Below are 20,649 nucleotides of genomic sequence, written 5' to 3'. Positions count from 1 at the left end.
ACCCCCCCCCAAAAAAAAACATAGAATAATAAATTAGTCAGTTACGTCATTGACATGCGACTCAGTGACCATCGAGGAGACGCGTGTTTGAATCAAGGGGAAGTCAACATTAGCATCTCGTGTCCAATTCCTCGGACCTGCGAGATGGGTGAAAGCAGTCGGCCGTGCACCGTGTGGCTGGGCTCGGAGACGGGCATCCTGAAGGGCGTCAGCGTGTCCCGCAAACAAGCTTTCAACTTCTGCCACAGTTCGCACATGAGCCGCCAACACGAGGTCCGGACGTTATGCTGGGGCGACGCGGCCGAGAGCGAGCTGTTGGTCGCCGCCGTGGACGGAACCGTCAAGACATTCAGCGTGGAGAAAGGAGCCTTCGTCGACATGCGCAATTGCGGCGACCCCGCCGAGGGCTGCTTCGTCGGACTGGCGGTGCTGGACGGCGACTCTGCAATAGTGACCTGCATGGACAGCGGTGTACTCCGAGTGTGGAGGGACGGGAGCAGCGATCCCGCCACGGAGATCCGCGTGGGGAGCAACGTGGCCCGGATGAGGCAGAACCCGGAGCACAGGCACAAGGTGGCGACCGGCGGGAAGGAAAATTGCCTCAAAGTATGGGATCTAGAGCAACCAGACAAGCCCGTGTTCACTGCTAAGAACCTACGAAACGACTGGTTGAATCTACGACAGCCACACTGGGTCAAAGACATGGCCTTCATACCGGGATCCGACAAGGTGGTCACCTGCACGGGATACCACCAGGTGATTCTTTCAAGCGCCGAACTTTTTTGACAAACCGTTCATTTTGTGACTTCCCTTTTAAAACAGTTGAATCACTCTTATTTATTTTTTCGGTTATTGGTGCAGTAAATGTTAAGAGTTGCACCCCTTTTTTATTTCTACTAATTCTACTAAATTGGCTTTGTCCCACCAGATCCATGTGTACGACCCCTCCACACCCAAACGTCGCCCCGTACTGGAAGCCACCTACGGAGAGTACCCGCTGACGGCATTGTCTCTCCCAGCAGCAGGGCAGTCTGTGGTAGTCGGCAACACACACGGTCAGATCGCTGTACTGGACTTGCGAAAAGGCCTGGTGCGGGGTTGCTTCAAGGGCTTAACCGGGGGAGTGAGAGCTCTGCAGTGCCACGCCACACAACCCTTGGTGGCGTCCTGCGGCCTGGACCGCTTCCTGCGGATACACAATCTGGAGGACCGACGGGTGGAGCATAAGGTTTACCTGAAGTCCCGCCTCAATTGTCTGCTGCTTGCCAGCCGACCTCTGGAGGAGGGGGAGGATGCCCTGGTGGATGGCGTGCAAGAGTTGAAGGAAGAGGAGGAGGATGACGAAGTGTGGGATGCCATGGAGCAGGTGGAGGAGCGAGGGGAGAATCTCAAGAGAAAAACATCAGAGGGGGAAGAGGACAATCCTAAAAGGAAAGCATCAGGGGACGATAATCCCAAGCAGAACACATCTGACGAGGAAGAAGAGAATCATGAGAAGAAAACATCTGAGGAGGACCAATCACAAAAAAACAGGAGGAGGAGGAGGAACAGAAAAAAAGCTCAACCCTGAAAGGAGTTTGTTGTGCCCCCAGATCATGGGACTTATAAGATACAAGCTCCTCTGAAATAAAATATCGTTAAAGTGTTCCTTGGAGAATTTTCTTCTTTTCTCCTTTTACACACACTAATAAAATTGTATATATTTTTCTTGTCATTGTGTCTTAAGTCTCTACATCTGCTTTGCCTTGAACATTCATTGGAAAATCCAACAGTCCATTAACACAATAACATCTTAGATTTCTTTTGTAATAAATTGGAAGTTCAAGTGTAAACTGATCGTTACCATGTTTAGTCAGCTACATGCTTCACTCTAGTTTGCAGTGGTGTATCTGCATTTGGGGCCTGGGCCCCACCAGTGGAGCACTGCAGGCTCAAAGTAATTGTCTTCTCTTAGAGCGTTATGAGCTATAATATCCTGAAAAATAATATTATGACATCTGTGAAGAAGAAACTTCTTGATTTTAAGTTGTTTAATGCACAAATAGTATTAGTAACAGTCAAACATGAAACGTAGATGTCCAAGTGGTCATTGAAATGTCTTTTTTTTTTTTTTAGCAGCACCAACACATTTGTAATTCCTATGTAAGATGACATGAGAACAGCAGTTTGAACGGTTCACTTGAAAACATTTTAAATGTTAAAAAAAAAAAAAAACGCAACATTTGTAACCTCAGAGTGAGGAAGTGGTTAAAATGAAGCAAAAGTTCCCTTTGTGGCCAAGTCAACATTAAAAAAGGGCATACAGTATTTTTTGTTAACTTAGCAGTGATGCTAACAAGTACATTGTGAGTTCTCACAAGTTTTCACTCCTTACTGTTTGGGTGTAACATCCAGTTGCATGTTAAGTAACAAGAATGACTTAGGCTAACATCAATCACTACACAATTATATACAAATGATAGTGTTCCCATAAAGGACGGATGGAGAAATATCTTTGTTATGTATGTGAACAACACACACATTTAGTTCTTATAGTAATATGTTATTTTTGTTTTGTTTTTCAATATAGTGGCAACAATATTGTGATGTTTAAGTAAAAAATTACTTTATTTAAAACGTATATCAACCAATAGAATAGAATGTATTTTTCATTATAAGTGTGCTATTTAGGTAGTATAATTCTAAGATAAAAAATACATTTTATTTTGAAATGAACAATTAATTGTTTATATTTTATTTGTATTTAAATGACTAGGGAATTTATTAGACTCTCTGGCCCAACAGCTCTAGTTTAAGACATTCTCTTTCATTTTACCCTGTTCGCTTCCTAGCCTGGTGACGATTGTACAGAAAACCAAACAAAGGCTAATAACTCGAACTCAGTCAACTGCCATCAATGTGGGAGCCCAGAAGTATTATGCACCCTTAAGATAGAAAAGTGAGATGCTTTCGACCAGGGGTGTTCAAACATTTTCCTCTGAGGTCTGCATACAGAAGTACAGAAATACATAAGGGCCATATTTTTTTATATTGTATTTTAACATATTCCGTGCGGTAAAAAAAACAATCAATTAAGACATTACACATTGTGTGTATGATGTAACAATAATAATAATAAAAAAAGCTACAGAAAAAACTTCTGTAAGCAATTTAGAGATATTTTCATCCTTCTAACCCTTGTCGATCATGAAACTTTTTTAAATAGACTTGAGGGTCATGTCGAAATGTATTTTTAAGTGTATGATGTGGGGCCCGGAAATGGCGCCAGGTCGATGTTTGGACACCCATGTTTATAAGAGCATGATTTGTAAAAATATTCTAGGTAGATACACTTGCGTAAACCTGATTTATTAAAACGAGATCGCTATAATGCCTAAGTCAAGATAGAAATGGACAGTTAACCGAATGCAGATTAATTTCTATTGTTAGTTCATCCTTTTATTTATTGCACCGCGTATGGTTCTAAGACGTTTGAAAGACTTTTGGGAGAATAAAGTAACAGTTGTTTTCTTTTGTGATGTTTAAAGACTTTTTGTATGGTCAAGGCACAATATTATGCCATCAATGACATAGTTTAGCAGTTTTTTTTTTTTAAACACCAATTGAGAAAAGCAGTTTGCAAAATGATTTTTTTTTAGGCTACCTGCAACAATAATCATTTTGCAAATGCACAGTCTCCCTTACAGTGACAATAAACACTTTAGTGTGCTTGAGTCTGGTGAAAATTTAAATTGAACATGAAATGTATACCAAGCAGTGAGATAATGCCTTCACTGGTTCCCCTTGCCTCCTCCGCGGCCGAACGTTCGTCTGGCCAGCTTCTCCGGGTCATTCGACGCCATGTTGCTGAAATCTCTGAAAATGTCCTGAAAGGTTTGGTCATCTCCTGGAACCAATGAAAGGAGTCAGCTGAGCAAAAATCAAAGCTAAATATTGGAATTTCACAGACTCACCCGCAGCTCCGAACGCTCCTTCGGAATCTCGCATCTCCTCGTTCATTCTGGCCATGCGTAGCCTGGAACAACCAGGCAAGAAGAAACACACAAGTTCACAACATACCAATTAAAACAAACCAATCATGTAAGGTGGCCTTTTTAAAGGGGAAGAAAAAAAAGAAAGAAAACAATAACCCTGCATTCTAATTGTTTGTGATATATGAATTAAGCAGGAAAACCAATCTTGGGACGGCCATTTTGTCACTTGCGGTTGACTGAAAATGACATCACAGTTGATCAGCGTTCAACAACCAATCATGGTTCCCTTGTTGTCTATATTAAGTCATGTGACCTTGAATTGTAACTGGTCGCATGAGAAAGAAGTATTAGCACGAGATGGCATTAGCACACTGTGTTACCTTTATTAGCTTCTTATGTACATCCTGACACGCAAAGGTTCATTATTGATGAAGTGAGATGAGTTTTGTATTTGTGTTGGCTGGCGTCTACTTGGGCAGATTGAGGGAAATTACAAACCGTTACAGGTGCTCACATTATGACACGGATATGTTTAAATCACAACTCATTATGTAAAGCTGTTCCATAAGAGTTGAAAAAAAAATGCTGTTCTCAATAATGCTAACTTTTGTTAGCCCATCTAAGGCATCTCACATTGTGTGTTAGCATTAAGCTAGCAGACTTTTGTTACAATGTGACTCAAGTGAACATGTTGATATCTGGAACGTATAATTGGGGGGATCATTGTATAAACGTATTTGTTGTCTTTGGTGTAGCATGCTCCTCATTCGCTCACAGCGTGACGATGTCCGCATGCGCAGTTTCCACGGCGATGGCCAGCGGGTCTCGTCCACTTTCATCCACCGCGTACTGATTGGCTCCTCGCTTCAGCAGCAGACAAACCTGCCTGTAATGGCCAACAGGAACATCATCTTTAGTGTTTGTCTACGTGTATGTGTGTTCGGGCGCTTGCGTGACCCTGTGTGTCCAGCGGTGGCTGCTGCGTGTAGAGCTCCTTGTCCTCTTTGGTCTCTATGGTTAACGTTGGCGCCATTCAGCAGCAAGAATTCCGATGCCAACAGTGACCCCTGCGAAGAAATGTTACTTCAAATTTTGTTTCATTGATAAACTTTTACATTCTTACTTATTCAATATTTTTGGAAAACAAGAAATGTTGAGATGACATTGTTTTTTTTATTGGTAGAAAAAAAACTTGGTGTTTTAACAAGTAAAAAAAAAAATTGATTAAACAAAAACATCACTGCATGCACTCAAAATTGTGTGGGTTTTTTTTGGGTATTTTCCAAAACATTGAAATAATATTTGTGCAATTATGCAATTAGGCCAAAAATGTAGTATCCATCCATCTTCTTGGCTGCTTATCCTTATTGAGGTTGCAAGAGTGCTGGAGCCTATCCCAGCTTTCTTCAGGCAGTAAATGGGGTACACCCTGAACTGGTTGCCATCCAATTGCAGGGCACACGGAGATAAACAAGCGTCCACACTCACAAATTTGGAGTGCCCAATTTACCTACCATGCAAGTTTTTGGGAACATGGGAGGAAACCGGACTGTGAGGAAAGGAGAAGGCCCATGTGCGCATGGGGAGAACACGCAAGCTACATGCAGGAGGCCCGGAGCCGTAATTGAAACCTCTGCGATATGAGGTGGACGTGCTAGCAACTCATCCACTATCTGCCCTAAAAATACAGTATATACTGGTAAGTTTAAAATCATAATAATTTGTAATTTGTTATTCTATTTTTGATTTAGTCTTGTAATATTTTAAATTCATTCTTGTAAAAACAAAAAAAAAAAGACATAAAACTCAACTGATAATATTCTAAACTGATTCTAAGTGACCCCAGTGAGGAGAGGCAGGTATAGAAAATGAATGAATGGATGGACTTGTAATTTTTTTAATTTTTTTTTAATTTTTTTTTTTTTAAAATCAAAATAAGACTTTATTCAGCTAATAGTTTAAATTGGTGAAAATTAAAAAGCTTTACTATTAAAGTATTTATCATTTATTTTCACTTTATGAACATTACAAGTGTAACGTCATAACTCCACTCTGTTACATAACTTTTGACATTCAAAATGTATTAAATTCATCGAAAAAGTTCAAATGGATTAACCATGATTCATCTAGTATTTCATGTTTATTCCCAAAAATGTTTTTTGTTTGACATTATGCATTGAGAAACTATTCTCATATGCTTCTGAGACCCAGTCTATTCATTTTGTGTCCATTGCGTTGAACAGTGGGTCAGGAGGATGGAAAAAAATAGATGTACTGAATTCTCATTACAAAAAATTACCCTCCCCACACACACAAAAAAAAAAAGTTTCACAGTTGTAATTGTCTAATGACGCATCGTACGAATAATGCTCTTACCCCTTCGGCAGCCCCAATGATAGCGGTACGTCCTTCCTCCTGGGCCACGCTTCCGTTCACAGGCGCTCCCTGGGCGAGCGCTGTCACTAAAGCGACCAGGTCTCCAGCTACCGCCGCTCGGTAGAGATGCAAAAGTAGCGAGGCTTCAACATCGTCAGGGTGCGCTTCAATAAACATACAACCAAACATTAACAATATAACGTTTGATATCCACTGTACTGCCACCATTTTCTTAATGAACCTCACTTGTGCCATCATCATCAACCTTGCGCCTCACAAAAGCCTTCTCCACATACTTGTCTCGTATCCAAGCCTCCTTCTCAGCACTGATGAGAAGAAGAGCTGTCAATCATCCAGTATTGATTCAAGATCGGTTTACATGAGTGTGGCATTTACTGCGGGCTCTCCATGGTGGGTTTGACTCTCTCCAAACACTGTGCCTCGTAAATGTTGTTGATGACGTCATTTCCCAGAAGACACAGCAGCTAAGGCACAAACACAAAAAGTCCTGTTATGATTGCAAACTTCTTTGGAATGATAAGCCCTTTCATATAGTATCAGAAACAAGAAAGTGGCTAAAAATGGCTCCATCATTTGTGTGTGAAGTTCACCTTGAGTTGTTCCGCTTCCCACGAGTCCAGTGTGAGCGAGCGCACCTTGGACACGTGAACGCCCAGACTCCTGCGTGCATCATTACAACAAAAATATTACAAAAAAAAAATACAATCTCATAGACATATTTATGTCTTTTTAAAAAGTTCAATCAGTTATTTATTTACAGATTTGTTTTTTCAAATATTAAGGCAAAGGAGGGTCTGAAAATGGCTGATAGTGAATACCTCAGGAAAATGTCAAATTCTTAATATTTTAATAAACTCCGTCCTCGTCCTTGATATGCCCTAATAGGATTTCAACTTTAGTCTGAATATATGGATATGTATTATTTCAGGAAAAAAGGCAAGACTTTAAGTATTAAAAAAAAGAACAAAAAACTTATTTTCCATTTTTATAATGTATTCTCAGAAATGAAAACTACAATATGGTAACATAAAAAGTAAGAGGTCACTACGATATTGTGATATTGAGAAATTATATTACATTTCTTTTCATATCTTTTGAATGCATTGTCATTTTTTATCTGAATAATTGAGTCTGTGTTTATTTCCATGTATTTATTTTTGTAAGATTTATTTCTCATAACACAAGCGCCACAACATTTTCCATTGTGTGTGTGTTTGTATGTGTTGCCCATGATTTTTGCAACATGGTGGGAACAAAATCCCAGGTTTTACTGTTTTTGTGGGGACCTCTTGCACTTGTGGGGACATTTTGGTGGACCCAACCAGTTCAGACCTCTTTTTAAGGGTCAAGACTTGCATTTAGAGTATAGGTTTGAAGGGAATTTTTGTTGTGGTTAGGGTAAAGGTAAGGGTTAGGCAATCTGTTGTGGTGGTTAAGGCTGGGATTAGGCACCAGAAAATACATTATGTCAAAGAGAAGTCTTCACTATGATAGAAAAACGCCCCTTGTGTGTGTTTGTGTGGGTGTGTACCGATGTATTCCAGAGCATTGAATGCAAACAGTGACACCCAAGTTGACAGCAGCCCATCGTGGTTCCTCCTCGCCGCAGTCGCAGCAGTGTTGGTTGCCTGCACCCTGCAAAGCAATGCCCAATACTGCTGTCTTCTGATTGGCCGCAGCGTTGTCGCCACCGCCGCCGCTGGGCAGGAGGGGCTCCTGAGGCTACAAGTGATTTTTATGAATGTTTTTTTTATTCATTATAGTACATTTTGGAATGAGAATAAATGAGGCGCATGCCTGTGTGGGCGTGGCACGGCCTCTCTCTCGATAGGCCATATCGATGCTGCCCTGTAACGCTCCCATCCACGCCAGCCTAACGTGCTCAGAGTCTGCCTGAAGGGCGCAACACCTGATGGGATTAATTAGGGGGCATTATGGGAGACTGAGACTTGAGATGAGACAAAATAAGACATAATGAGATACAATAACAGATCCGGCCAATTTAAACAGACAGTCAAACTAAACTTTGATTCTGCCTGTGGAGTTTTAAAGGGTTTTTCATCTACTCTGACCCGTCCATCATTCTTCAGGTACAATTATGAAAAAAAATTTCCATTACGCTTTCGTGTGTTTTCGTCTCACTTGTGCACAGACATCAGTTGGAAGCAAAACCGACGGTCCAGGTCCTCCAAAGACTTGATGGCACACAGTCGCAGGTCCTCAAACAAAAGCATGGGCGTCTCCTGAAGAGCCAAGCGGAAAAATAAACAGTCACCATTTCCAGTCCATGTAAAAATTAATAACATAAATACTACAACTTTATGATCAATAAGTTTTAGGTCGTTTTTTTACTTTGTATGACTTCCTGTAGATGAGTTGGTTGTCTCTGATGGAGAACCAGCATCTGTACCGAAAAGGGAGGTAGGCTACATGAAATATTTTGATCTAAATTTCCATATTTTTATTTTTTGTCCCGTTCATGTCTGTGAACACAAGATGACTTAATACCTTAACAGGATTTCTTCCAATATGTATCAAAAAAACCCAAATAACATTTATAAAAAAAACACAAGGAGACACATGACCTCTTCCACGTTTTTGACTTCCTTCGGGAGCGTTTGAAAAGGTAACCTTGGATGATGTCATCAGTCACATGACACAACCGGAACAACGTCTCCCCTGAGGCATCCTACAAACACCCACAAGAACACAATAAGGTTTAAAGTGACACTGTGTAAGATTTAGAGCATTTTTCATTAAAAATGAATAAATGAAATATTATAAATTTCAAAAACTTGCAAATAAATGTGTTCTTAACCAACAACAGTATGTTTTAAATATAATCGTAGGTCTAGTTATCATTCATTTATATTACGTGGGGGGTGGCGACACCTCCAGAGGTCGCCATGTCTGTTATAGCTATGGACAGCAGGAGGTCCTGCATTTACTGAAATGACCCTAAAGCTCCCAAAGACGCATGAGAAAAATTATACAGTATCCCTTTAAAACAACAAGAAAATGAGTTCAAAAAATTCTGATGACTTACTCGTTGCTGGACCAGCTGATGAGCGTTCTCCAGCTCTTTCCTTTTGCTCGTGCACTCAGCTGACCGCTCGCACAACTGAAGTCAGAGTCATAAGAGTTTTCAGAAGAATAGCTAGCGGGAACATTGACATCTCAGGTTTGTGAGTCATATGTTTTGCTTGTTTGTGAGTGCGTGCTTGTGATGACCTGTGCGGCCATGATCTTCATGGTGGGCTCAAGGTCTCTCAACAGGTCAAAGCCTTGATGGAAGAACGTCAGCTGAGCGCTAACCAAGGAGAACACCTCAACACAACAACACAACTTTATACTCACATTCATACTTTGTCATTACTAATAACAATAAAATAATATTTAGGGATGGGTGTGTACCAGGTATCAGTGTCAGGCTGAGACCAAGATTTATTTTAGGGTATAGTACAGTACTTGCAATGTCAGTCAATATGGCCACTCTCTTAGAATGACACATGAATATAATTAAAAGAATAGAAAATTGCTAAAAGTTCATGGAATTTGATAGAAAATGCTAAATTGGAATACATATGTTTAAAATCTTAAAAATTATCAGTACTTTTTAATGGTATCGGTACAATGCTTGGTATCAGTGAGTACTCACACTGGTGTCGTTCTGAAAAAAAGTGGTATTGAACATCAACATCTTCCCGAGGCCAAGCCTATCCATTTTGTCCACTGTCGTGTCCATTCTGTCTCAGGAAGCGAGCAAAGCTGATTGAATCCCACCCAAACACATGATTGGAAAGGCCAGGATCTTCTCCATTGAACATTTGAAGACTGAATAGGGTAGCTACAATGTGTCTTAAAATAGAAAAACAATAACAAATGTCCACTACAGTGGACATAAATGAATAGGCTGGGTCTCAGGAGGATATTGGAATAGATGGGTCTTTCTTAGAAATTATCTGTACTGTAATTGTTTTGGGGGGAAATTTTCTGGAACAAAAAAGTTGTATTAAACATCCCTATTGTATAAATATTATTATAATTTTTTGCTACGTATATTTTCATCCGCAAAAATATTCTGATTGATTGCTGGTGTGTGTCTTTGTCCGCATTGATTTGTATGTCTGTATGATAGCTAAAAAGAAGAAACTAGAAACCTTTGGCGAAAAAAAAAAAACAAAAAGTTGTGTCCCAATATTCATGCTAAGCCAAGCTAACACCTATGAGTGCAGTTATTGTCTCACCGAGTTCAGGATATCCACCTTCTGCTGTGTCTTGAACGTGTTGAGCTAAATGCCAAAAAAGAATAAATATCAAAAAGAGAAGAAAAACAATCAAAAAATATAGCAAATAAAAAATGAATAAAAATAATATTTGAAACTTATATAATGAACATATGTAGTAATTTTCAGCAGGAGAAAGTTAATATAACCCTTATCTACAGTTAATTGATAGCGTGAATTATTTTTCATATGCAACTAACAGCTTTAAAAACGTATTTTTTCACTTGCTGTCAACTGAAAATAAAATAATGTGATCATGGGCAGAAAATGACTAACCATAACTCACCTGTTTTCTGGAATTGGTTATATGGCATTTACAAGCTGTGCTAGATTCGCTATTCCCTGAGCACATGATGTCACTTAAGTCAACAGCAAGTGGCCAAATGTGTTTTTAATGATAGAGTACACATATATTTAGTTATAAATTAATTATAGACAACACATTAACATACTGTCAATGGACAAATACTGTATGTTTAGTGTCCCTTTAAGTGTTTGGGTCTCTTTGTGCATGTTTGGCAGTGGTTATGTGTATGTATGTATTTATATTAAGTGTATGTGTGGACATGCATAATTGTGAGTATATTTATGTGAATGTGTGGTTTAATGTACTTAAGTGGCCGTGTGTTTTTATTGTATGAGTGTGTTTTATAAGTGCGTTTATTGTATTAGTGTATGTTTTAATGTGCAAATTTCCTGTGTGATGAATACGTTTTGGCATGCACATGTCTTTGCGTACACATGTTGAACGTGTGTTTGTGTGGGTGTTTGAAGATGAGCCATGTGGGCGTTGATACCTGAAGACAATAATCTAGGGCGAAATGCTGGTAGCATTTCCGTGTGGCAATAAGCAGATGACTGGCTCGTTCGGCCTCTGCGGTCTTATGTCGAGACACCTGAGCGTTCTTCACAACTGCCGTGTCCAGATCCTCGCCAATGCGTACAAACTCATCACGCGTTTCCAACAGCTGAGGCAGGAACCTCAAAAAGAGCAAAATCGATAAAGCGATCAATTGTGCTTGTATTTTCAAATTAATATGTGACACTTCCTAAAGATAGACTGGTGTTTCAACCCTGGATTAGGATATTAGGTTTTGAAATAGGTTTTCAAAAAGGGGTAGGGTTTCAAGAATGGATGTCAGAAAAGATTGACTTTTTACATTATGATTTCAAATATGGATACGTGTTTTGAAGAAGAGTCTTAGTACAAGACAGGTTAAGGGAGTATAAAAAGAGTGTTTTGCATTTTCAGGCCAGAGATAGTTTGATTTTAGGGTCTCAAAGCAGTAGAACAGTGTCTCAAACTATGGCTTTAAACCTGGAATAGGTTTTTAAATGAGGTTTTAAAGCCAGGTTTATGTTTCAAATAAACATTTGCAGCAAATGAGTTTTTCAAGCAAAATTTGAGGTTTTAAATTAAGGTTGCAAGCGTGCGGTGAGTGTACTTACTGCTTGCATAGACTGCTGAGCTGATGGCTGATGGCTCGCTGGCTCTGATCTAGCAACATCTGAAAGCGCACACACAAATGCATGACTTCTGAGTGTGAGTGTGTACACTTGCATGCGAGTGTGTGCGTGTGTCTGCGCATTCTCACAGTGTGGAAAGTGAGCAGCTCCTGCAGGCCTTGCTTGAACTGGCTTAGACAGTTCTAAGAAGACATTAAAAAAATATATTTATGTACCCGTACCACTTGGCGCTCTCTAGTGGTGTCTGAAAGTATCACTCCATAAAGTATTCAAATACTGTACATCTAAAACATGAAATTAAATCATAACAAATGAAAAAACCTTGTACTGTAAGTGCAAGACAATAATGGAAGATAAAATTGGCAGAGAATAAGTGTTCGAAGTAACTAAATTAGATTACAGGTAACTTCATTAGTTACATTCAGCAATGCATTAGGCAGATTAATCAGGAAAAATCACTGAGACCAGTGGTTCTCAAATGGGGACATGTGTACCCTTGGGGGTATGGGAAGGCACTTCAGGGGGTATTTTAACAGGTAAAAGTAATTCTAATTTAATGCTTTTTCCTGAAAAGAACAGTGCATTTTTCTTTTTAAATAAAGAGAAATATTAAGAAGATGAAGCAAATTATTTTTAAATTGTGTTATAGCACCTTATTAGCAAAATTCTGGATGTATTTATTTTGTTGAGTTCCATACGGATGGGTATTGTCATGAGTGACGCAATTATTCAAGAGTCGATACACAAATCAAAAGGATGATGTTACACGATCTATTTTCTGGTATGCTGAATAAAATAAAAATAAAATGAAAATGTAGTTTCCAAGCTTAACAAATCCGATATGGACTGCACAGCACTCAAGTCTCAAGTCAAGTCAAGTTTCAAGTCTTTTGTTTTCCATTCAAAAAAAAACCTTTGCTCTTTTTCTTATTTAGTGAAATATTTTAGTGTACTTGATTTAAAAGTCTAAGGTAGAGTTCTAAAATGCTCAACAGCAACAGGTAGATCTTCACCGCAATTATGCTGTCCTCCTTGTGTCGTGCGAAAAGCTCCGACAGGCTGGCGATGAACATCTGATTGGCCATGTTGTATGTTTGTCCCGCCTCCACCATCTTCCCGCACAACCTCATTACCTGATCAGGCACATCACAAACATGGATTAGTCCAACTGGATGTTGTGTGTGTTTGCTTGTAGCCATCTTGTATCCTCTAGGTACCTCAGAAATGAAGTTATGTGTGGTGTTTCATTTAGATTCATTTCATCTTGGTACCAACAGCATTTATTTATTCAAACATAAAATGTTTGCTTGCAACCATGCTGGAGATCCCCTCGCGCTAAGGAATTTTGCACAGAAGTGCGTTGAGGACATTAATTTAGAAAAAAAAAAAAGTATTGCGTTTGCAACTATCTTGCGGCATCTATTAGGAATTCTAAACCATTCCTGTGGATTTGGGGCTATTTGAGGGAGGGTTTGGTTGAGTGTCAAACCTTGTCCAGCTGTGCCTGTAGCAGAGAAACATCCTCTTCAAACTGATTCAGGTTAAGTCTGAAGAATAACAACACACGACAAGTTGTCAAAGTTTGTTCATTGGCGCATGCGCCTTGACGAGGTCACCTCATCGTGTGAGAACTGCTCACCTGAAATCAGGAGAATCCGCGACGCACTCCGAGAAGTCCAGCAGAGCTTCCATATTGAGTAATGAGGGCACTTGGAAACTTGACTTGTCCCCTTTCAAAACCCTGTTCGCCGGATTCCTAACACTCACCAAGACTTCTCATAGTAGAAAGGAAAGTTCGTTTCACGTGCACGAGAACGGTAAACGACGAAACTCACTGAGTTTTATTGTTTCTCTGTGGCATGTCATCTAAAGATAAAACTGTGTTGGGGATTAACAGCTGTCTGCATCCCCTACATCCAGAATGATGCTAACGTAGACTGCACCGCGCCTCCAGGCAACATCCGGGTTGTATTCACCCTGCAGAGACCTCTAGTGGACAGGAGCAGCACTGAGTGCAGTAAGTCTCAAGTGTTTTCGCCGCTTACAGTTTACAATGCAGCACATTATTTTAAAGAGGGAGGAAACGTATACATATTAAATTGCTCGAGATTCATACGGAATTTAGATCATTTGAAACGCCGGTCGAGAACGACAACAGTCGTCGCACGTAGCAGCGTCGCTATATTGCTCTGGCAAACCTTTTACAATTTACATGAAACCACTTTTTTTTTTAACATAAATAAAGCAATAATATTTTTTCAAACACAGATTGTAATACCAGCCATTGCTCTATTGATTATTTGTACTGGATAAGAGTAAGACACACAACAGTAAGCTTTGACAGAATAAGAGTCAAGTGTTTTATTGAAAAACAAAGAAAATGCACATGTGTAGGTGTGTGTGTATGTGTGTTCAAAAGTCAATAGAAACCAGGATGACAGTGACATTGTCAGCACAGCCCCGTCTCACCGCCTCGCTGGCCAATTGTTGACAGGCCGCTTCAAACTGCTCATCCTTGTCTGTCAACGTACTGTCCTACAAGAACACAACACGTGTTTCACAAAAAAATAAACATTGGTTGTATCTATCGTATCTTAAATGCTTGTAATTTGTCTTTCATCAAGCCATTTTAAGTTCAACAGACTCAATTGCACCCGACTGGGGTATTAAAAATTGTTTTGACTCCAAGCAACTGGAAACTAGGTGCTCATGCTTATCAAAAGTACCAAAAAGTCATGCCTAAAAACAATGTGGGATTGGGATTTTTGTTCCACACAGGATTACTGCTATTTTGGTTTGAACCTGCCAGTTTAGGGTCATGTTGGTCATTTCCAAAGGACCTTTGGCTATACACTGTAATAGAAAATTTCCATTCAACTACATGTGATATTTATTTATTTATTTATTTATTTATTTTTTACCTGAAGGACATCCAGGACAAATCTGACTGCTTCATCTGCGGAAAACACTTTGAACAAGCCGTCACACGCCAGGATGATGAACCTAATGAGGCCAAAGGAGACATGTTCTTTTTCTGCTCCTTTGTGTGTGCATGTGTGCCTGGTCTTGCCTGTCATTGGCCGTCAGCTGACACCTCCTCAGGTCTGGGGTGGAAATGACGCCACATCGCTTGTACTGGCCGTCTCCAATGGAGCGCGACACCTCCAGGACACCTAACACCCGCCCCTCCCTGCAACAAACAACAGCGTATTCACCTGGAATGTTACAAAGCAGATTATGCCTTTGACCTGTCATCCTGAATGCACAAAAATTGAAACCTTGTCCACACTAGAGCCAAAGACGGAAGTGTGTACCTCACGGTTCCTCCCGCTTTCTGGATCCTCATCCTCTCCTCGTAGATGGTGGGGTTGTGTTCTCTACTGAGCGCCAGCGTGGTGGGCCGCCTCCGCCGCCCCTCCGGGGATTCTCCCTCCTCTTCCTCCATGCGGCACAACACTGCCTGTCAAAACACAACACCAAAAGCAGTTTCAGTCTTCAATCTCTATTTATGTGCAGCACAGTGGTTGCTGTCCTCACCTTGCTGTCTCCCAGGTTGGCCACGTAAACCATGTCATCCAGCACCAACATGCAGGTGGCTGTGGAACCATCTTTCCATGCCGGCTTCCTGTTACAAAATGAGGAAATTAAGGAGAGTTAATTCATGAACAAATGCAAAAACACAGGAGTTTTGAAAATGCTACAAAGACAGTGAACAATAGGATTAGACCAACAGTTCTCAAATGGGAGTACAAACACTTGATTACATCAACCCTTGAGCAATATTTTGACCATTTTTATGGCATTCTCTTTCACATTATTCTCGCAGTATTTTAGCCAAGAAATGACTTGGTAGTTTGATAACTTAGTGGTCATGCCAAGTTGAACTTTGAAATGTCACCATCTGGGTGAAATTTCAGCTCCCAACTGTACGCTCGCAATGGTTAGCCTTTGATGTAAATATCAAAGGAAATGACAAAATACTGCATATGTTCGTGAATGTAATCTATTTTTTTAATGCTGTGACAGGAACAGTACAAGTTTCTTTCCAAATAAAGAGCATAGTATTTGGAACATGAAGCAACTTCTTGCTGAATTACATGATCTACGTATTTTCTGTTGTTGAAGAATAAAATGCACCACTCCAAATGTAGTTCCAAAGTTAAACAAATCAGACATGGATGACAAAGCACTGTTTTTTTTTTTTTTAATTCAAAATTGATTTGCATTGGTTTGGTGATACTTGGCTGAAAAAAAATATTTCACAGAAAAACTATCAGAAATCAGTATCAGTGAAAAGTATCACTTAAGTAGACGAATATTTGCTGAATCAATGCAAATACATTTTTTTCTAAAAAAAATAAAAGGCTACAGTTCCCACACCTTTTTTTAAATGAACTGCACAAACAGTAACTGTGGGAAACAGTTGATTGCTACATAACACTTTACAGCAACTAATCAAGAGTCTTACTGGCTGGTTGCCTTCTTCAGAAAGTCCTCATCCGTCTGGCGGAAAGTGTCCACCAGGCATTTTTTAACCAGCTTGTCCAGGTTTTCACTTTCACCTAAAAATACATATGAACAAATAATTGTATTTATAAATATAAATGAATAAACATGTAAAAATAATTGTTGGCGTTTCGCCCACCCCCTTCCCGACAAGCAATTTTTTTCCCAACTCAAGTGTTGCTTTTTACATTGGTCTTCATTTGCATTTTTACCTGGCTTTTACAGTTTGATTGCATGATGTTTTTGTGTGCTTTGCATGATGTTAAAAGGCTGATTCAAACAAAAACTTACATCTAAAAGTATTCCTCCATGTGTAGACTTATTACTAATTACTTCATGCAGACTGTACCCTTACTGCTCACCTCGGGGAAACCTTTTTGCAAGAATGTGGTGGAGATGCTCAGCCGCAAAACGAGATGCACGAGTGCCACCGTGCCCATCAAACACAGCAAAATACGAAGCCCCAGATCTTTGAATACATAAGAAAATATTCACAAACTTTAACACTAAACAACAAAAAAGCCCTACTAAATATCACACTAGTCAGTGTGTGTGTTTAAATTGAGGTTTGTGTTACATTTGAGCAGGGAGCGTTGAAAGACAGCCGCTCATGTCAGGGAGTAGTACGTGAGCATCCTGCATTTCCTCACGTTCGCCGCGCCTTGCTGCAACATAGCCTCGCAGGACGGGGAGGCCTGAACAAACAACCACACACACCCGCACACATAGTAAGCCAAGCTGCATCATAGATGCCATGCATTATCAGACATGGTGGCAAACGTGAAAACCTTCTCTACAAACTTTCTTGATCTCCTCTTCATCTTTTGGTGACACAACACATTCTTCATCCTCTCGTTTCCGCTTCACGCTTTTCTCCTCGTTGATGTCTTTGGTGGATCGTGCCGAGACTGTAAATGCATCCGAGCCAGAACCTGTCAGGACACACATAGAGCAGCAATTGTCAAAGCAAGTGGTCAAAATCGAGATGTCACAAAAATCCTTATAATGAGATCATTTTCAAAATACGTTTAAAAAGAGATACTTTAATGATCCCCTGAGGTGAGAGTTTGATGTTATAGCAGTAAAATGAGAAAGTAAATAATAATTATGTGAAATCATTTATTAAAATTTTATTTTGATGTGAACAATGATTTTATTTTCAGAGACTATCAACCAGCCCACAAAACATCCAATATACTTAATGTAGCAATACACTTCCAAAATTAAACTATACATACATGGCATAAGAGATAAAAATTGAAATTATAATGATTATTAACAAATAAATTACTACTATATCTCTTACAATCATGACAGAACGACTTCGAGTCAGAATATTGTTGTGACCTTCTCGGTTGGTAGTAGTCAAGAGGTACTGACGGAGTGATTGTCTGTGTTTACCCGAGGAACTGCCGTCACTCACCAATCTGAGTTGGCTCTGGTAGGTCGTCAAATAGATCCATTATTTTCGGAGCTAGCCTAGCCTATCTTAGTTCAGCTTATTTTAGCCTAGTTTGGCGGTCTGTCGGTCGGAACCGCAAACCACGTTCTCGCGATAGCAATTACGGTTTGTCATACGATTAATTTTTCTCACCATATGAACATTTTATAGACATTTGAAATTCTATTTATGATATTTTTCATAATCCAACGCTTGTACGACACCAACACTGCAAGTAATCGTCAGGCGGTGTCTTCTTCGTCTTCATTATAAATTATTAAAATGGTTACATTAGCGACCGTCAGCGCCCCTAACGTGTTGGTTGGTACTTGCATGTAATTCCCGTTTCAAATTGTAAAGTGTTAAGTTATTTAAGCTATCAACAATACATAAAAAGTTGTTACAACTCAGTGCTTCTGAATTATATTTTACCCCCCCTCCTCGTAACAGAAGACTTTTTGCGGCGCCCCACTCGAGGCGCTGACAATAAATACAATTATTATCTGTAAAAATATACATGTATACTTAAACCAGTATCCATTTTAATATTAACAAAAGAAAAAAGCAAAAAATAACCAAGTGCATTAAAGTGCCTGAAAAAAAGATGATTTTTTTTTTTTGCACTTACACTTCACGTGACAAAAGCAAAGGGGGGCCGCTGAAGGAAAGTCGGACCTCCATTTGGGGGCTTCCTCATCTTTGTCATTCAAAGTTATGTTGACATAGAAGAATTTTATTGTTCACACGCCCCACTACTATGATAAGCACTGACCTGATTAAAATAAAAACAAAACGTGTTTTATTTTACGATTTGATTTGTGCTGTCTCTTCGCGATAGGTGGCGGTATTCTCACACTAATGAAGCTAGTTGTCCTGAGGGATAGGCCTACATTTCCCGTTTTGATTTTTGAGTTTAGACCCATATGTTGACATGTATTTTGACATATTTGCATGACAAAAAATACCATTTTAATTTTTGTTTTTATTCAAACAAAAATATCAAAAACAGATTTTACTGTATGCGGGACGTTTCAGTTTGGGGCTAGCAACAATACATTTCCCAAGATGCTTTTCGGCCAAACAGTAATGGTTCCGCACATCGTCTGCTGCAACTCATGTTTTCAATGAGTTCAACCAAAGCGTCTGAAGCCATGCGCGGATTTGTTGTCCTCGCCATGCTTGTAGGGATTTGTGCAACTACCTCAGATACAAAAGGCGAGCTTATTTCAACTTTTCAATATCCTGGAAACTGAAATATGTTCATTAAACTAAGCGAACGCGATTAGCTAGCATTCACGTTTATTGACTTCAAAAAGCAACAGCAGGGATCCTCATGTTGTGTTTAAGACAAGTTTAACCCTACTTTCGCTTTAATTGGCCAAAATAAACACCCATATTTTGTGAGGAAAAGTATGAATCTCTCAAAGCAATATGTCAATATATTTATAAATGCTCTTGTATGTGTCCTCTTTACATTGAAGTGCCACTAAGGTAACGAGTGAGCTATTCCTTTATTTTTTATGCCATCAAGGATAGCGACGCAATGGAACTACAGTATTTTAAAATCCATATCTATTCGCCCATCCATTTTCTATAGCCGCTTATGCTCACAAGGGTCGCAGACTTGCTGGTGCCTATCCCAGCTGACATAGGGCAAGTGGGCAGGGAACACCCTGGATTGGTTGCCAGCCATCGCAGAGCACACAGAGATGAACAACCATTCACACACCCAATCACACCAAAGGACAATTTAGTGTGTTCAATACACCTGCCATGCATGCAACTTTCTGTTTGCTTCACATTTACTGAGACAAATGCTCGTTTTGGATATGTGTTGACTGTGTAATGTTTTTTTTCTCCAGTGACGCACTCTTCCCATAGTGCCTACGAAAACTACGCCACGTACCTATGGCACAACCGGCTCTACTTCTACACAGCCATTGCACTTGCCTTTGCGCTTTGGTTTTTGCTCAAGATGATCCTTAGGAAGGTACATTGGCAAGTGCAGTTCAACCTTTGTGTGTCACAAGTCGTATTGTTTTCATAATGATAAAATGGCACATTTTTGTTTTGTGTTTCAGAAAAGCTTCACAAAGGACGTCAACGCCTGGGTGCAAGAAGCTATGAAGAAAGATGAGAGCTGTGATAAATGTGCTGAAATATATGTGTCGGGAGTGAAAATCTTCTTTGGCTCCCAGACTGGAACGGCTAAAGTAAGAATGTTGTTTACAGTTAGTAATTTAGTTTATCTTTTCTATCAAATCATTTTGCCCAAAGACATGAATTGTAATGCAAGTGATCTGTTCTAGTACTCCTAAAATGAAAATGTTAAATTTTAATAAAGAAAAATGGCTCTACGTATAACGCCAGATACTTTACTAAAGACAACGTCATGAAATAAGTTGTATGAAGTGTAATCAGTGCACAAGTCCACCATACATACACTGTAGATTTTTGTTGAAGTATGCCTTTAAGGGGTGTGTCCTATTAAGTGACATCAGGAGCTCTGACTCCAGCTCAGGTTGGACTTTTACCAATTTTCCAATATGTGGTATTTCCAAAATTCCCTAACATGTTC

At 39.7% G+C, this 20,649-nt stretch overlaps 4 protein-coding genes across 4 annotated transcripts in view; 2 read left to right on the top strand and 2 right to left on the bottom strand.

Annotated features, from left to right (window-relative positions):
• The first annotated feature begins 53 nt into the window (after nucleotides 1–53).
• Nucleotides 54–1,714, top strand: wdr74 (WD repeat domain 74). Its single transcript, XM_088427552.1, has 2 exons — nucleotides 54–756; nucleotides 929–1,714. Exons 1-2 carry the CDS (start codon nucleotides 55–57, stop codon nucleotides 1,568–1,570), a joined length of 1,344 nt encoding a protein of 447 aa, XP_088283678.1. The 5' UTR covers nucleotide 54; the 3' UTR covers nucleotides 1,571–1,714.
• Nucleotides 1,715–2,145: 431 nt separating this feature from the next.
• On the bottom strand, nucleotides 2,146–14,065 carry LOC148416014 (arf-GAP with coiled-coil, ANK repeat and PH domain-containing protein 2). The gene is made up of 22 exons (XM_088427551.1): nucleotides 13,764–14,065; nucleotides 13,614–13,671; nucleotides 13,138–13,257; nucleotides 12,253–12,306; nucleotides 12,107–12,165; nucleotides 11,455–11,638; nucleotides 10,619–10,663; nucleotides 9,603–9,698; nucleotides 9,418–9,492; nucleotides 8,957–9,060; nucleotides 8,724–8,775; nucleotides 8,514–8,614; nucleotides 8,169–8,280; nucleotides 7,903–8,093; nucleotides 6,962–7,031; nucleotides 6,747–6,835; nucleotides 6,597–6,676; nucleotides 6,351–6,514; nucleotides 4,932–5,041; nucleotides 4,750–4,860; nucleotides 3,954–4,015; nucleotides 2,146–3,886 (listed from the first exon to the last, which is right to left on the bottom strand). Exons 1-22 carry the CDS (start codon nucleotides 13,814–13,816, stop codon nucleotides 3,771–3,773), a joined length of 2,106 nt encoding a protein of 701 aa, XP_088283677.1. The 5' UTR covers nucleotides 13,817–14,065; the 3' UTR covers nucleotides 2,146–3,770.
• Nucleotides 14,066–14,460: 395 nt separating this feature from the next.
• On the bottom strand, nucleotides 14,461–18,323 carry ilkap (integrin-linked kinase-associated serine/threonine phosphatase). The gene is made up of 10 exons (XM_088427724.1): nucleotides 18,054–18,323; nucleotides 17,419–17,562; nucleotides 17,208–17,325; nucleotides 16,993–17,099; nucleotides 16,593–16,686; nucleotides 15,662–15,749; nucleotides 15,439–15,584; nucleotides 15,195–15,314; nucleotides 15,046–15,127; nucleotides 14,461–14,659 (listed from the first exon to the last, which is right to left on the bottom strand). The coding sequence occupies exons 1-10, from the start codon at nucleotides 18,091–18,093 to the stop codon at nucleotides 14,537–14,539; spliced, it is 1,062 nt and encodes a 353-aa protein (XP_088283850.1). The 5' UTR covers nucleotides 18,094–18,323; the 3' UTR covers nucleotides 14,461–14,536.
• An 829-nt stretch (nucleotides 18,324–19,152) lies between these two features.
• tyw1 (tRNA-yW synthesizing protein 1 homolog (S. cerevisiae)) overlaps nucleotides 19,153–20,649 on the top strand; it is a 30,809-nt gene continuing 29,312 nt past the window's right edge. Inside the window, exons 1-3 of the mRNA XM_088428486.1 lie at nucleotides 19,153–19,286; nucleotides 19,934–20,061; nucleotides 20,153–20,284. Coding sequence (XP_088284612.1) covers nucleotides 19,187–19,286; nucleotides 19,934–20,061; nucleotides 20,153–20,284 — 360 coding nt within the window. The 5' untranslated portion in view covers nucleotides 19,153–19,186. The remainder of the gene's footprint in view (nucleotides 19,287–19,933; nucleotides 20,062–20,152; nucleotides 20,285–20,649) is intronic.

This window comes from Hippichthys cyanospilos, chromosome 11 (genome assembly GCF_059441005.1).
Source record: "Hippichthys cyanospilos isolate Australia breed blue-spotted pipefish chromosome 11, RoL_Hcya_1.0, whole genome shotgun sequence".
NCBI classification, from domain to species: Eukaryota; Metazoa; Chordata; class Actinopteri; order Syngnathiformes; family Syngnathidae; genus Hippichthys; species Hippichthys cyanospilos.
Note: the sequence above shows the minus strand (reverse complement) of the source record. Positions and strands in the feature narration are given on the sequence as shown.

Excerpts from the sequence above, each read along its gene's own strand:
- wdr74 (XM_088427552.1), top strand. The coding sequence starts at position 55 with ATGCGACTCAGTGACCATCGAGGAGACGCGTGTTTGAATCAAGGGGAA. Across the intron at positions 757-928 it reads CCTGCACGGGATACCACCAG|ATCCATGTGTACGACCCCTC; the intron begins GTGATTCTTTCA and ends TTGTCCCACCAG.
- LOC148416014 (XM_088427551.1), bottom strand. The coding sequence starts at position 13,816 with ATGGAAGCTCTGCTGGACTTCTCGGAGTGCGTCGCGGATTCTCCTGAT. Across the intron at positions 9,699-10,618 it reads AGGTGGATATCCTGAACTCG|GTGTTCTCCTTGGTTAGCGC; the intron begins GTGAGACAATAA and ends TGTTGTGTTGAG. Across the intron at positions 8,094-8,168 it reads GCCGTGCCACGCCCACACAG|CCTCAGGAGCCCCTCCTGCC; the intron begins GCATGCGCCTCA and ends AATCACTTGTAG.
- ilkap (XM_088427724.1), bottom strand. The coding sequence starts at position 18,093 with ATGGATCTATTTGACGACCTACCAGAGCCAACTCAGATTG. Across the intron at positions 17,563-18,053 it reads ACCAGAGCCAACTCAGATTG|GTTCTGGCTCGGATGCATTT; the intron begins GTGAGTGACGGC and ends GTGTCCTGACAG. Across the intron at positions 15,750-16,592 it reads CTGAAGAAGGCAACCAGCCA|GAAGCCGGCATGGAAAGATG; the intron begins GTAAGACTCTTG and ends ATTTTGTAACAG.